Source organism: Zonotrichia leucophrys, chromosome 5 (assembly GCF_028769735.1).
Source record: "Zonotrichia leucophrys gambelii isolate GWCS_2022_RI chromosome 5, RI_Zleu_2.0, whole genome shotgun sequence".
Lineage (NCBI taxonomy): Eukaryota > Metazoa > Chordata > Aves > Passeriformes > Passerellidae > Zonotrichia > Zonotrichia leucophrys.
This window is the reverse complement of record NC_088175.1, coordinates 47228259-47239825: the sequence shown is the minus strand read 5'-3', so window position 1 is coordinate 47239825 and position 11567 is coordinate 47228259. Positions and strand designations below refer to the sequence as shown.

General features: G+C 44.1%; 1 protein-coding gene and 1 non-coding gene across 2 annotated transcripts; both read left to right on the top strand.

Annotated features, from left to right (window-relative positions):
* The first annotated feature begins 204 nt into the window (after positions 1-204).
* Positions 205-11263, top strand: EIF4G2 (eukaryotic translation initiation factor 4 gamma 2). The gene is made up of 22 exons (XM_064715138.1): positions 205-342; positions 1831-1941; positions 2073-2138; positions 2558-2683; positions 3021-3123; positions 3804-3935; positions 4027-4093; positions 4177-4328; positions 4734-4844; positions 5373-5456; positions 5542-5640; positions 5824-5965; positions 6056-6216; positions 6637-6750; positions 7523-7648; positions 7887-7991; positions 8077-8292; positions 8583-8841; positions 9057-9261; positions 9701-9912; positions 10022-10143; positions 10439-11263. The coding sequence occupies exons 8-22, from the start codon at positions 4245-4247 to the stop codon at positions 10502-10504; spliced, it is 2106 nt and encodes a 701-aa protein (XP_064571208.1). The 5' UTR covers positions 205-342; positions 1831-1941; positions 2073-2138; positions 2558-2683; positions 3021-3123; positions 3804-3935; positions 4027-4093; positions 4177-4244; the 3' UTR covers positions 10505-11263.
* On the top strand, positions 6792-6959 carry LOC135449282 (small nucleolar RNA SNORD97). The gene has a single exon (XR_010440708.1). It is a non-coding gene; the product is annotated as a small nucleolar RNA SNORD97 (small nucleolar RNA).
* Positions 11264-11567: the final 304 nt, after the last annotated feature.

The window sequence follows — 11567 nt, the reverse complement described above, 5'->3', positions numbered from 1 at the left end:
GACTGTGATTGGCAGGGCGGGTGGAGCGGTCGGCGGCGATTGGCGGGTGCCGGCGGGAGGTGGGGTAGGTTGCGTGAAGGGTGATAAAGTTAGTGGGGCTGCCGGGGAGCGCCCGAGACGCGGCGGCGGCGGTCGGCGCTCTATGGAGGTGGCGGGGGGAAGCGTCGGGTTGGTGCTGCTGCTGCTGTGGTGACTCGGAGACTCGCCCTGTCCCGCGCGCTCCCCCCTTCCCCTCCCCAGCCCCGGTCCCCGGCTCCCTTCCCCTCCCCCCCCTTCTCTTGCCTTTTCCCCTGCCCTTGGTAGCCGCCGGGACCCGGGGAAGCTGACAAGGCCTTAGGGAAGGTGAGAAATGCGGGAGTGGCGGGATAAGCGCGGATCTGGGGCCGGGAGTGAGCGGGTACTGCTGCAGCTGCAGCCTAAAATGGCGGCTGCCCAGAGTGGCCGCCATTTTCTTGTCAGTTGCTTGTCTGTTTCTCCCGCACAAAATGGCGGCCCGGGCCGGCGGTCGCTCTCGCTGCCGGCTTTGCGAGCCCTGCCGCCGCTGAGTAAAGGTGGGGAGGAGCTCGGCAGCCCCCGCCGGGCGCGGAGGGGAGGCTGAGCGGCAGCATTTCAGGTTAGAGCAGGGAGGCGGGATCGGGCAGTGCCTGTCCGTACGGGCCGTGCCTTTAGTGGCCTCGGCTCGGCTGCGGGATGGTGGTCTGGCCGCGGTCTGCGGGCGCCCGCACTGCCCCCTAGATTTCCCTTGGAGGGAGAAGCCGCGGCAGACATGGTGGTCTGAGAATCCGCGTTCCTGGTGGGGAGGTGGCGAGAGAATTTTGTATTTTTTTTTTAACTGTTGTTCATTGGCTTTTCTTCGCGCGAGTGGAGAGCGGGCTGCCGAAGCGCCGCGTCAGCGCCTCGCCCGTGTTTCCTGTTTGGGGGCTCGGGCGCCGCGGTGCGGGGCGATACCGCCTGCTTCGCCCTCGTGTCTCCCGGGGCGGCCGCCGCGGTGCGGAGGAGCGGGTCCCGCCCGGCGCCCTGGCGGAGAACAAAGAGCCGGGCGGGCGCGGGCAGCGGGCGGCGCCCGCCGGGCGGGGCGGGGGGGCGGCGGCGCCGCAAGGCGCCTGCGGGGGGCGCCCTCTGCGGCCGAGCCTTTTGTTCGCTGCCGCCATGTTGTGGCCGCTCCGCGTGCCCGCGCCGGGCGGGCGGGGGGCTCTCGCCGGGCTCGGCTCCGGGAGGGCTCCGGGCGCATCCGGGACACTCCCAGGCTTCCCTGCCCCGGGCGTTTCTGTGCCCGTGCTCCCCGTTCCGCTACGTGAGCCATGCACTGAGGCTCTTTGTGCAAGCTGAAAGTCGAGAGGTGGTGGGTGGACGATGCCTTTTTTTCGTTATTTGGTGGCTTAGTACGCCATTTGGACGCAGAATACACGCCTTTTACCGCATTAAGCGTGCGTTTTCTTGTCTGATGCTTTTCAGGATTTGGCTGCGTTTTTGTGCCATTATAAATCACAGTTTCTAAATCACGTCAGTAAAGGACTCACTGTGCTGCTTAAAAGAAAAAAATACTTGCGTTCTTTTCTGCGGGTACTCTTGCCTTTTGGATAAACTTAAGGGTTTTGCTCAGTCCATGGTTCCCTTGTCTCTTTGCCCTCACCCCGTTGGGAAACATGGCTATAATGATAAAATGGGCCTTTCTGTGACTGTCCTATAGTATTGCATGAGTGAAAGGTTTCTTAATTTTTGTGAAGTTCACTGTTGGAGGGTTCTCATTGTCGGGCAAACGTTTGTACTTTTAGATGTTATGGCTGATAGTAAACAAGTATAATATGAATGCTTGGTTTGTCTTTCTAGGTTTTGTTTTTCCCTACCCCGTCAATTTAATTTTATTCTTTTGAAGATTCTTCGTTGTCAAGCCGCCAAAGTGGAGAGTGCGATTGCAGAAGGGGGTGCTTCTCGTTTCAGGTACCCTTTGTTTGTTTGATGTGTAGTTAGCAATGGAAAATCTCCTTGGAGGGCATCTTAAATTAGTGTAATGTTTATACCAAAACGGGGATGTTTGGACTTACCCAGGATTCCGTGGTTGTTTTTAACAGTGCTTCTTCAGGCGGAGGAGGTGGTAGGGGTGCACCTCAGCACTATCCCAAGACTGCCAGCAACAGGTATGTCATCTTGCTCTTAGATTTGCATGACTTGAAAGTCAGAGCATGCTTGATAATGAACACAGAGCTGAAAATGGGCTAGCTTTTAAGTTGTACCAGAAATACATACTGAGTTAGAGAGCTTTAAATGGTCTCTAGTCTGTGCCCTTTCAAGTGTACCTCGTGGTTGATAGGCAGTGCATGGGCATGGGGTTATGTATTTACCTTAAGAAGTGTGGAGAGTATTTTTGGGTGCCAGGCATTGTTGTTGAGTACTTTTCTGTGCAGCAGATGTTGCAGTGTTGGTAGGAGTAATTTCATGCTCTTAACAAAGCAAGTAATGGAATTGGTTTGAGTAAGGCATCACTGAAAGGTTAAAAGGGCAGTTCTTTAAATCACTTGTTTCTGTTTCAACAACTGTATTCTTCAAAATTTTGCAGCGAGTTCCTGGGGAAAACCCCAGGGCAAAACGCTCAGAAATGGATTCCTTCACGAAGCACTAGACGAGATGACGACTCCGCAAACGACAAAGAACGACATGATGCAATCTTCAGGAAAGTAAGAGGGTAAGTTCCTCACAAAATCACTTCTTTCCTTACTGTTTTCATGAGCAATGTGTACCTAAGAAATGGGCTGGAGGAAAGGAAGATGTGGGCCTTGTATTTGGGGGAGGTGCGTCCTTTAGGGAGGAACCGGCCTGGTAATCTAGCAGCAGCAAACACTTAATTATTGTAAGCAGATTAGTATTTTCAGTGGTACTTCACTGAATGTAAAGATCTCAAAAAAAACCAGTTGAATGGAAAATTGCGCTTTTCAAAAGAAAAAAAAGTTGAGTCTAAAGTGACTCATAGCATGCTTAGAGTATCTGTATTTTCTGATTTTGGTTTTTTTTTTCCTCTTTAGCATACTAAATAAGCTTACTCCTGAAAAGTTCGACAAGCTATGCCTTGAGCTCCTCAATGTGGGTGTAGAATCTAAGCTCATCCTAAAAGGGGTCATACTGCTGGTAAGCTGGTCGCATTTCTTTTAACTGCAGTTTTCTTGCATGCTGAAAAGCAGGGGGTTGGTTGGTTTTGATGGGATACAGAAGTAGCATGAAAAATGCTTTTGTGTATTTGGATTATCAAACACCATGTCCCACCCCTGCTTTCTGTGTAAAAAAGGATCTACTGGGGAGGAAGTAGTTTTAATGGTTTGAGTTTCTCATTTAGAAGTCCCCCCAATGACTAAACATGATTGGGCTTCTATGATTATTTTTTAAAATAAACTGAGGTGTGAGTTAGCCATCTTATTTGCTTGGCCTCCCTTTCTTCCTCTTTCCTGAGGAGCAAGCCACTTGGTTTTGAAAGGCAACCACTGGTGACCTCTGGGGACACTGATGTAACTAATAATGCCACTTTCTTTAAACGAGATCAGATTGGTGACACTAACGTAGGGGTTGGCATAATAAACTGGAGTTTTGGTGGCCCAGGATTACAGAGCCTTTTCAGTTGCAAGCAATGGCTTTTGTCCTTTGCTTCAGCATTGAGACTGGTGTTGGACGACAATGCTTCTGTGCTTGATTAGCAGGAAACAGGATGTTCTAGATGAGTGGTAATAATCCATTCTGTGTCTTGTAACTCAGTCTCCTAATAACATTTGCACCCTCCTGCTGCTTGCTGCCTCACTCACCCTGGCTCTCTGTAGATCGTAGACAAAGCCCTTGAAGAGCCCAAGTATAGCTCGCTGTACGCTCAACTATGTCTGCGACTGGCAGAAGATGCACCCAACTTTGATGGCCCATCAGCAGAGAGTCATCCAGGACAGAAGCAAAGCACAGTGAGTGCATCTCTGTCTGCAATGGTAAATTTTGCGTGCATTTGTGACTGCCCTGATTAGCTTAATTGTTTTCTTTGTTCTCTCTTTGTAGACATTCAGACGCCTCTTAATATCTAAACTTCAAGATGAATTTGAAAACCGAACCAGAAATGTTGATAGTAAGTTTTAAAACCGCTTTAATACAGGACCTATTTGTCATCTTTTCCCACAGCCATGTAAAATGGGCTTCTTTGTTTTTCAGTCTATGATAAGCATGATGGTCCCCTCCTCCCTGAGGAGGAGGAACAGAGAGCCATTGCCAAGATCAAGATGCTGGGGAACATCAAATTCATTGGAGAACTTGGCAAGCTTGATCTTATTCATGAATCTATCCTTCATAAGTGCATCAAAACAGTGAGTATTCAGACTGGGAGGAAGCTAGGAGCAAAAACAAAAAAATATGCAAATATTGATGCTGCTTTGAGAATCTTGGAGCAGGAGTATAAAATGGCACAAAAATGTTTCCTGACGATTGCTTATCCCCTACTGTCATCCTTTGGTGTGATTAAGAAGTAAAACCAGCTTTATTCAATGCCATAGGAATTGTCTCAAAAGGAAAATGAATACAGAAGTGTGCTGTAGGTGCTTGAAACTGTATACACACACTTAAAAATTGGCAGATCTTAATTTTAATTTTTAATCTGTTTGCCTTCGGAACAAAACAGTTTTTTTAAATGTCAGCATCCAAAGTTTGTTGCATATTATAAATTGTCATTTATAAAATTTTTTAAATCCTAAATTTCCCTTTTAATTTTTCAGCTTTTGGAAAAGAAGAAGAGAGTTCAACTCAAAGATATGGGGGAGGATTTGGAGTGCCTCTGTCAGATAATGAGGACAGTGGGACCTAGATTAGATCATGCGAAAGCCAAGGTATGTGCCTATCTAGTGCAGTCATTAACCTAATTAAATTATGCAGCTAAGACTTGATTGCCTGAACCTTCTGTATTCATAAGTATAAAACAGATTTTTGATTTTTTTTTTTTTTTTTTTTTTAGAGAAAAGAGTGCCCACTATGGCTTTTAGACTAATTCTCTTGATAGAAGAGCAGTTTTAAACATTTCACCGGGATGTAGTTAGGGTCATCAGGAAATCATCTAAGTGAGAGTGTTGTTTTTCTAAACACTGCTTGAGAAGATGTGCTGAGGAACTATTCTTAGCACAGCTAGATGATTGGAGATGTGAGAGTTTGGAATGTAAGCTTAAAACGAACAGAATTTTGGCTGTGTTGCTATCTCTGATTCAAATGTCTTGATGTGTTAGATCTTTAGACTCTGTCATCAAGGAGCTAGAGATTGCAGGAAGGGGCAGCTTGTTGCATTATTTTGCCTTGAATGTCATGAGTGAAAACACTCAAGGCACTGACAGGATAATTCTCACTTGTAACTTTTGTTCCCCCAGTCCTTAATGGATCAGTACTTTGCCCGTATGCGCTCCTTGATGTCAAGTAAGGAATTGCCAGCAAGGATTCGTTTCCTGCTGCAGGTATGATGATTAAATGGCTCCCAGTTGCTTTTTTTTCTTGCAAAATGGTCTTGAATCCTTTCCTAATAGCCTGTTCTGTTCGAAGGATACTGTGGAGTTGAGAGAACACAACTGGGTTCCTCGCAAAGCTTTTCTTGACAATGGACCAAAGACTATCAATCAAATCCGTCAAGATGCAGTAAAAGTGAGTATTGTGTGTAAGGTCTGGAGCTGCCTTGGTGCTGTGCACTTGGGAGTAGTTCTCACACAGTGTCACAGTTGGCTTAAGGGTTAAAACCAGATGGACTTATGTAGCTGGGAGCTAAAAGCTTTGCTTTCTTGGGGCTGCTACTTGAAACTGACCAAAATTGTAATTCCTGTTTTAAAGGATCTGGGAGTTTTTATTCCTGCTCCTATGTCTCAAGGGATGCGAAGCGACTTCTTTCTGGAGGGACCCTTCATGCCACCCAGGATGAAACTTGACAGGGACCCACTCGGAGGGCTTGCTGATATGTTTGGACAAATGCCAGGTACCCTAACAGCACAGAGTAATGGGGTGGCTGTGGCTCTGCTGTGCTGAATAAGAACTAAAATTGTCATTTGTCTCCTTGCTGATCCAGGTAGCGGAATTGGTACTGGTCCAGGAGTTATTCAGGATAGATTCTCACCCACCATGGGACGCCATCGTTCAAACCAACTCTTCAATGGCCATGGGGGTCACCTCATGCCTTCTGCTCAATCCCAGTTTGGAGACCTAGGCAAATCTTTTCTGAAAAGTCAGGTAAGGAAGCTGTTTGCACGGTGACTTCAGCTTGTTTAGAAGCACTTCCTGAGATGCGTATGTTATGGATTAAAGTCTGCTTATGTTAAAAGACCTATTCAGATCTGATTCTGATAACTGATGCTCAGCTGATACAAAAATTCTAAACCACTTTTTAAATAGTACAAAAGAAGTACACTCTTTTTTTTAACTGCAAGAAAAGGTGCATGTGGCTTTGGTGGGTCAGAACGGTGTATTTTATTTAAAAGATGGCCCTGTTTTTAGGGATAGATGCTACTCTCCCACCACCCCTGCTCCTTCTTTCTCCCTTCCTGGCAAATAGAATCTTTGTTCCTCTGGTCCCTCTGGTACTACTTACCAAATGATGTACGCCACTCCATCATCTGCACTTCTTTCTCTATATCTCCCTTTCTGAAATAGGGGCAAAGCCAACTCTACCATACCCAGAATCAGGGACTCTTATCCCAGCAACAAGGACAGTCGAAGGATATGCCACCTCGGTTTTCTAAGAAAGGACAGCTTAATGCAGATGAGGTACATGACATGCCTACATTATTTACAGCCTATTCTAAATATTGCCCAATGATTATAGCAAGACGCGTTATTATGAGGACTAATGCTGGAACTCTTTCTCCTCCTCCTCATTCTCCTCCTTCTTTGTCCCTTCCTCTTTCACCTTTTACCCCCCTCACTTTCCTTAGGGTATCCAGCGTCCTATGAGCAAGACTGAGATATGAGGGCAATTTTTTGGGGTGTCCTTTCCTTCCCAAACACTTCCAAGAACACTACTCTGACATCAGTTCCCATGCATCCTATTGATAACAAAACATTTAATTAAAACTTCAGAAAATCCTGAACTTTAGAAACCCTGAAGTGCTGGACCAGGTTAATTTTTTTAAATTTTCTTTTGTTTAGAACTGGCTAATAGGCAAAATTTCAAATGCAGAGTAAACTGCATTGTGATTTTGAGTGTTAACCAGACTTGTATCCCAATTTCTGAGCAATTTGGTAGAGTTTCGTTTTGGCTGTAAAATACATCAGCAAGCATGCTGATTATCTTCTTGGGTCTCTAACATACTGCATCTAAAAGGAGCATTTCCAGATTTTTATAGTAGTTGAACTAAATGCCAGTAACTTGCTTTTGGGGGAGTTTCAGAACACATGTGGCTTAATCTGTATTTGAGTATTAATATTGTAGAAATGGAGTCATGCTTCAATGAGATGAGTTGGAGCGAGTCCATGGCTGTGTATTGTTGGTCGGAATACTTGAAACAGTTTGAGTTTTTCTTTGACTTACTGTTTACAGATTAGCCTGAGACCTGCTCAGTCTTTCCTGATGAATAAAAACCAAGTGCCAAAGCTTCAGCCCCAGATAACTATGATTCCTCCCAGTGCTCAACCACCACGCACTCAGACACCGCCTTTGGGACAGGTAAATACAAAAAATTCCTGCATCTTTTTGGCTATACTTTCCTGTTTGTGCTTGGAAAACTTAAATTTCATATGTGGGGAGACAGAAGTCTTTGATTGCACAGAACAGGACTTGCAGAAAGAATCTATTAAACCAAACCAATTTGAGTTCCATCTGCTTTTTACGTTCTGTATTGTAAAACTTTCTATAAGCAAAGGTAGATGTGCTACAAAGAAACCAATTCTGGTCTCTTTTTCAGCCGCCTCAACTTGGTCTTAAAACAAATCCACCACTTATACAAGAGAAGCCTGCAAAGACCACCAAGAAACCACCTCCTTCTAAGGAAGAGCTACTTAAACAAACTGTAAGTTAGTGTGCAGTAGTGAATCTTAGAGCTTTGGATGTGATCTTCAAAAACAATGTTTAACTGTGGTTCTTTTCTTCCCCAGGAGGCTGTTGTGACTGAGTATCTGAACAATGGAAATGCTAATGATGCTGTCAACACTGTGAGAGAAATGAGAGCTCCGAAACACTTCATTCCTGAGATGCTGAGCAAAGTAATCCTTCAATCCCTAGATAGATCAGATGAGGACAAAGAGAAAGCAAGTACTTTGATCAGCTTGCTCAAGCAGGAGGGAATAGCCACCAGTGACAACTTCATGCAGGTATTGTGGTCTGATAATCTTGCAGTTCTTGTTTCTTTGCTCTTCATGGTGTTTAGCTGCTGTAAAGTTGGTGTGCAAATATTGTTTTTTTAACTCCTGCTAGTCTGAGGAGATAAAAATAGCACATGAACCTGTGAGGGGCACAGGAAGCAATAAAATGAAGACATGCAGTAATTAGGCAGCTGGAACCTGGGATCCTCTTTGCAAGTGATTACAGAAAACATGAGTATTATGTTGCACAGGAACACAATTACTTGGGAATTTAATCTTGTGTGTTTACTGTTTCTTAGGCATTCCTGAATGTATTGGACCAGTGCCCCAAACTGGAGGTGGACATCCCATTGGTGAAATCCTACTTAGCACAGTTTGCAGCCCGTGCCATTATTTCAGACCTGGTGAGCATTTCCGAGCTGGCTCAACCACTGGAAAGTGGCACCCACTTCCCTCTCTTCCTGCTCTGTCTTCAGCAGTTAGCTAAGTTACAAGACCGTGAATGGCTAACAGAACTGTTCCAACAAAGCAAAGTGAATATGCAGAAAATGTTACCAGGTAAGATTTGCCACAGAGCTCTTCTGTTACCTGATCCTAGAGTAAGCGAGATGTTGTTCTAGTTTGTGCCAGAGTAAAATAATGTGCAGAGTTCTCTTGGTGGAATGAGCTGTCATTATTGTTAGGAATGATGTTTTTTAAGGGGTGGCTGGAGCATGAGCCATCACTTGGAGCTCTTGAGAAGTGCTTAACACGTGTCTTTGTTTCCTTGTCAGAAATTGACCAGAACAAGGACCGCATGCTGGAGATCTTGGAAGGGAAGGGGCTTAGCTTCTTGTTCCCGCTTCTGAAACTGGAGAAGGAACTGCTAAAGCAAATAAAATCGGATCCATCCCCTCAAGCCATCTATAAGTGGATTAAAGATAACATTTCACCCAAGCTTCATGTAGATAAGGGATTTGTGAATATATTGATGACCAGGTGGGATGCTGTTTTGATGTATTTTTAGGTATTTGTTCGGTTAAGCTACCAGTAAGGCACTAATTCTGTAAAGGCTCAAATGTAGCTCTGCAGAAGTCTGAGATGCAGTACATGGGGAGACAGAGTGTTCTGAGTGAACCTTCTCTAGTAAAATCCCATTGTATTTGAGAAGAAAGGCAAGTCTCCAGGCTTGCATCAGTATGTGAAGTGGTTTCTTGGACAGGAAGTCTAGATCCATGTGTTTTTCTAAAATGTAGAGCTGTAACAAAAGCAGAACAAGGATTTTTCTGGTGTGCTCTCAACCATAGTACAAGTCCCTATGCTTGCTCCTGACTGCAGGTGGAAGCAGGACAGTTGGAGTGATAGCTATCTGAACTTTTTATATGTCAAGTGCTTTGATGTCTTAGTTTATACAACTTAGTTTGGCTTTTCTGTCCAGTTTCTTGCAGTATATTTCTAGTGAAGTAAACCCACCTAGTGACGAATCGGATTCTTCATCTGCTCCATCAAAAGAGCAGCTCGAGCAGGAAAAACAGCTGCTTCTTTCCTTCAAGCCGGTGATGCAGAAGTTCCTCCATGACCATGTTGATCTGCAAGTGAGTGCTCTATATGCACTCCAGGTGCACTGCTACAACAACAATTTTCCAAAAGGTAAGTACATTGAGGTTTCACTTCAATTGGCTTGTCCCTACATTTCTTAAAATTCAGCAAGTGGTTGAGAAGGTTATAAAGCTAACCAAGTTAAAATTGACTTTCATAGGCATGTTACTGCGCTTCTTTGTTCATTTCTATGACATGGAGATCATTGAAGAAGAAGCCTTCTTGGCATGGAAAGAAGACATTACTCAAGAGTTTCCAGGGAAAGGCAAAGCTTTATTCCAGGTAAATCTCCTAACATTAGAATATAGACTTGTTTTTTTGTTTATCTGCTGTACTGGAGTGTTTGAGAAGACTGCCGAAGTGTGTAAGACTTGTAAATATCTAGAATCTTCATGGAATATTCCACTAGGAGCACGATGACCTGAATCTCTCCTATTGACTGGAGGCCTGTGTGTAGTGCAAATGTGGACAAAAGTTCTTTTAAAATGAGATGGGGGAGGGGAAGATAAGTGTTTTGTGGAAAAACCTAATGGGGAAACAATTCCTGCTCCCTTAAACCAATTTTGTATAACTGCAGGTAAACCAGTGGTTAACCTGGCTGGAAACTGCTGAAGAAGAAGAATCTGAAGAAGAAGCTGACTAAAGAACCAGCCAAAGCCTTAAATTGTGCAAACATACTGTTGCTATGATGTAACTGCATTTGACCTAACCACTGCGAAAATTCATTCCGCTGTAATGTTTCACAATATTTAAAGCAGAAGTATGTCAGTAGGATATTCTCTGCAAAAGGTTTTTGTAGTATGTCTTAATAGTCTACAATAAAAATATTTTAGAGTATCTTCAATGTTTAGATAACAGTGTATTAGCAGCATGCAATAATTACATCATAAGTTCTCGAGCAGAAGCAGTCTGTTGCAAGGGTCTTCTTTGCTGCCAGTTATCATAGGCTGTTTTTAAGTTAGAAACTGAATAGCAACACTGAATACTGTAGAAATGCACTTTGCTCAGTGTAATACTTGAGTTGTTGCAATATTTGATTATCCATTTGGTTGTTACAGAGAATCCTTAACTGTAATCGATGGTTGTTGCCGTAATAGTATATTTGCCTGTATTTCTACCTCTAGTAATGGGCTTTATGTGCTAGGTTTTAATATCCTTGAGCCTGGGCAAGTGCACAAGTCTTTTATAAAAAAGGAACAGTTTACTTGCACAAAAACTGATCGGCTGAAGAGATGGTTTAATGCCCTTTGGAAGAGGTTTTTGTGGGTGTGAAACATGACATGGTGAGAAATTTGAATTGGTCCCTCTTACAGTACTGAAATTAAGTCTATTAATTTATCAAGACATGTTCATGCCCTGATTTTATATACTTGTATCTATCAATAAACATTGTGATACTTGACTTGTTTCTGAATGTCTCCCAGTAGAAAAGCTTTGGCTGATGACTTGTTCACTTAAGAAATTAAACATCAGTGGGAGTTGCCTTAGGTTGCAGCCATCCTGAAATTATTTTTACACTCCTTGTCTGGATATGCAGATAAATTCTAAATAAGGTCACAGACAAGATGAGACACTACAGCTGTGTTGTGATAGGAGGAGAATGATGGAGTTGTGCTGAAGAAATGGTAGGGGTTTGCCTTGTGGTCCAATGTATGCTTTATCAGTGAGTGTGCTTTTGACTTGGTTAATGCTTTGAGCTTCCCCCC

What these genes read in the sequence shown, in the direction of transcription:
- EIF4G2 (XM_064715138.1), top strand. Translation starts at nt 4,245, where the DNA reads ATGCTGGGGAACATCAAATTCATTGGAGAACTTGGCAAGCTTGATCTT. An exon ending in GACAGCTTAATGCAGATGAG is followed by an intron (nt 6,751 to 7,522) that starts GTACATGACATG and finishes TACTGTTTACAG; the next exon opens with ATTAGCCTGAGACCTGCTCA. An exon ending in AGACACCGCCTTTGGGACAG is followed by an intron (nt 7,649 to 7,886) that starts GTAAATACAAAA and finishes TCTCTTTTTCAG; the next exon opens with CCGCCTCAACTTGGTCTTAA.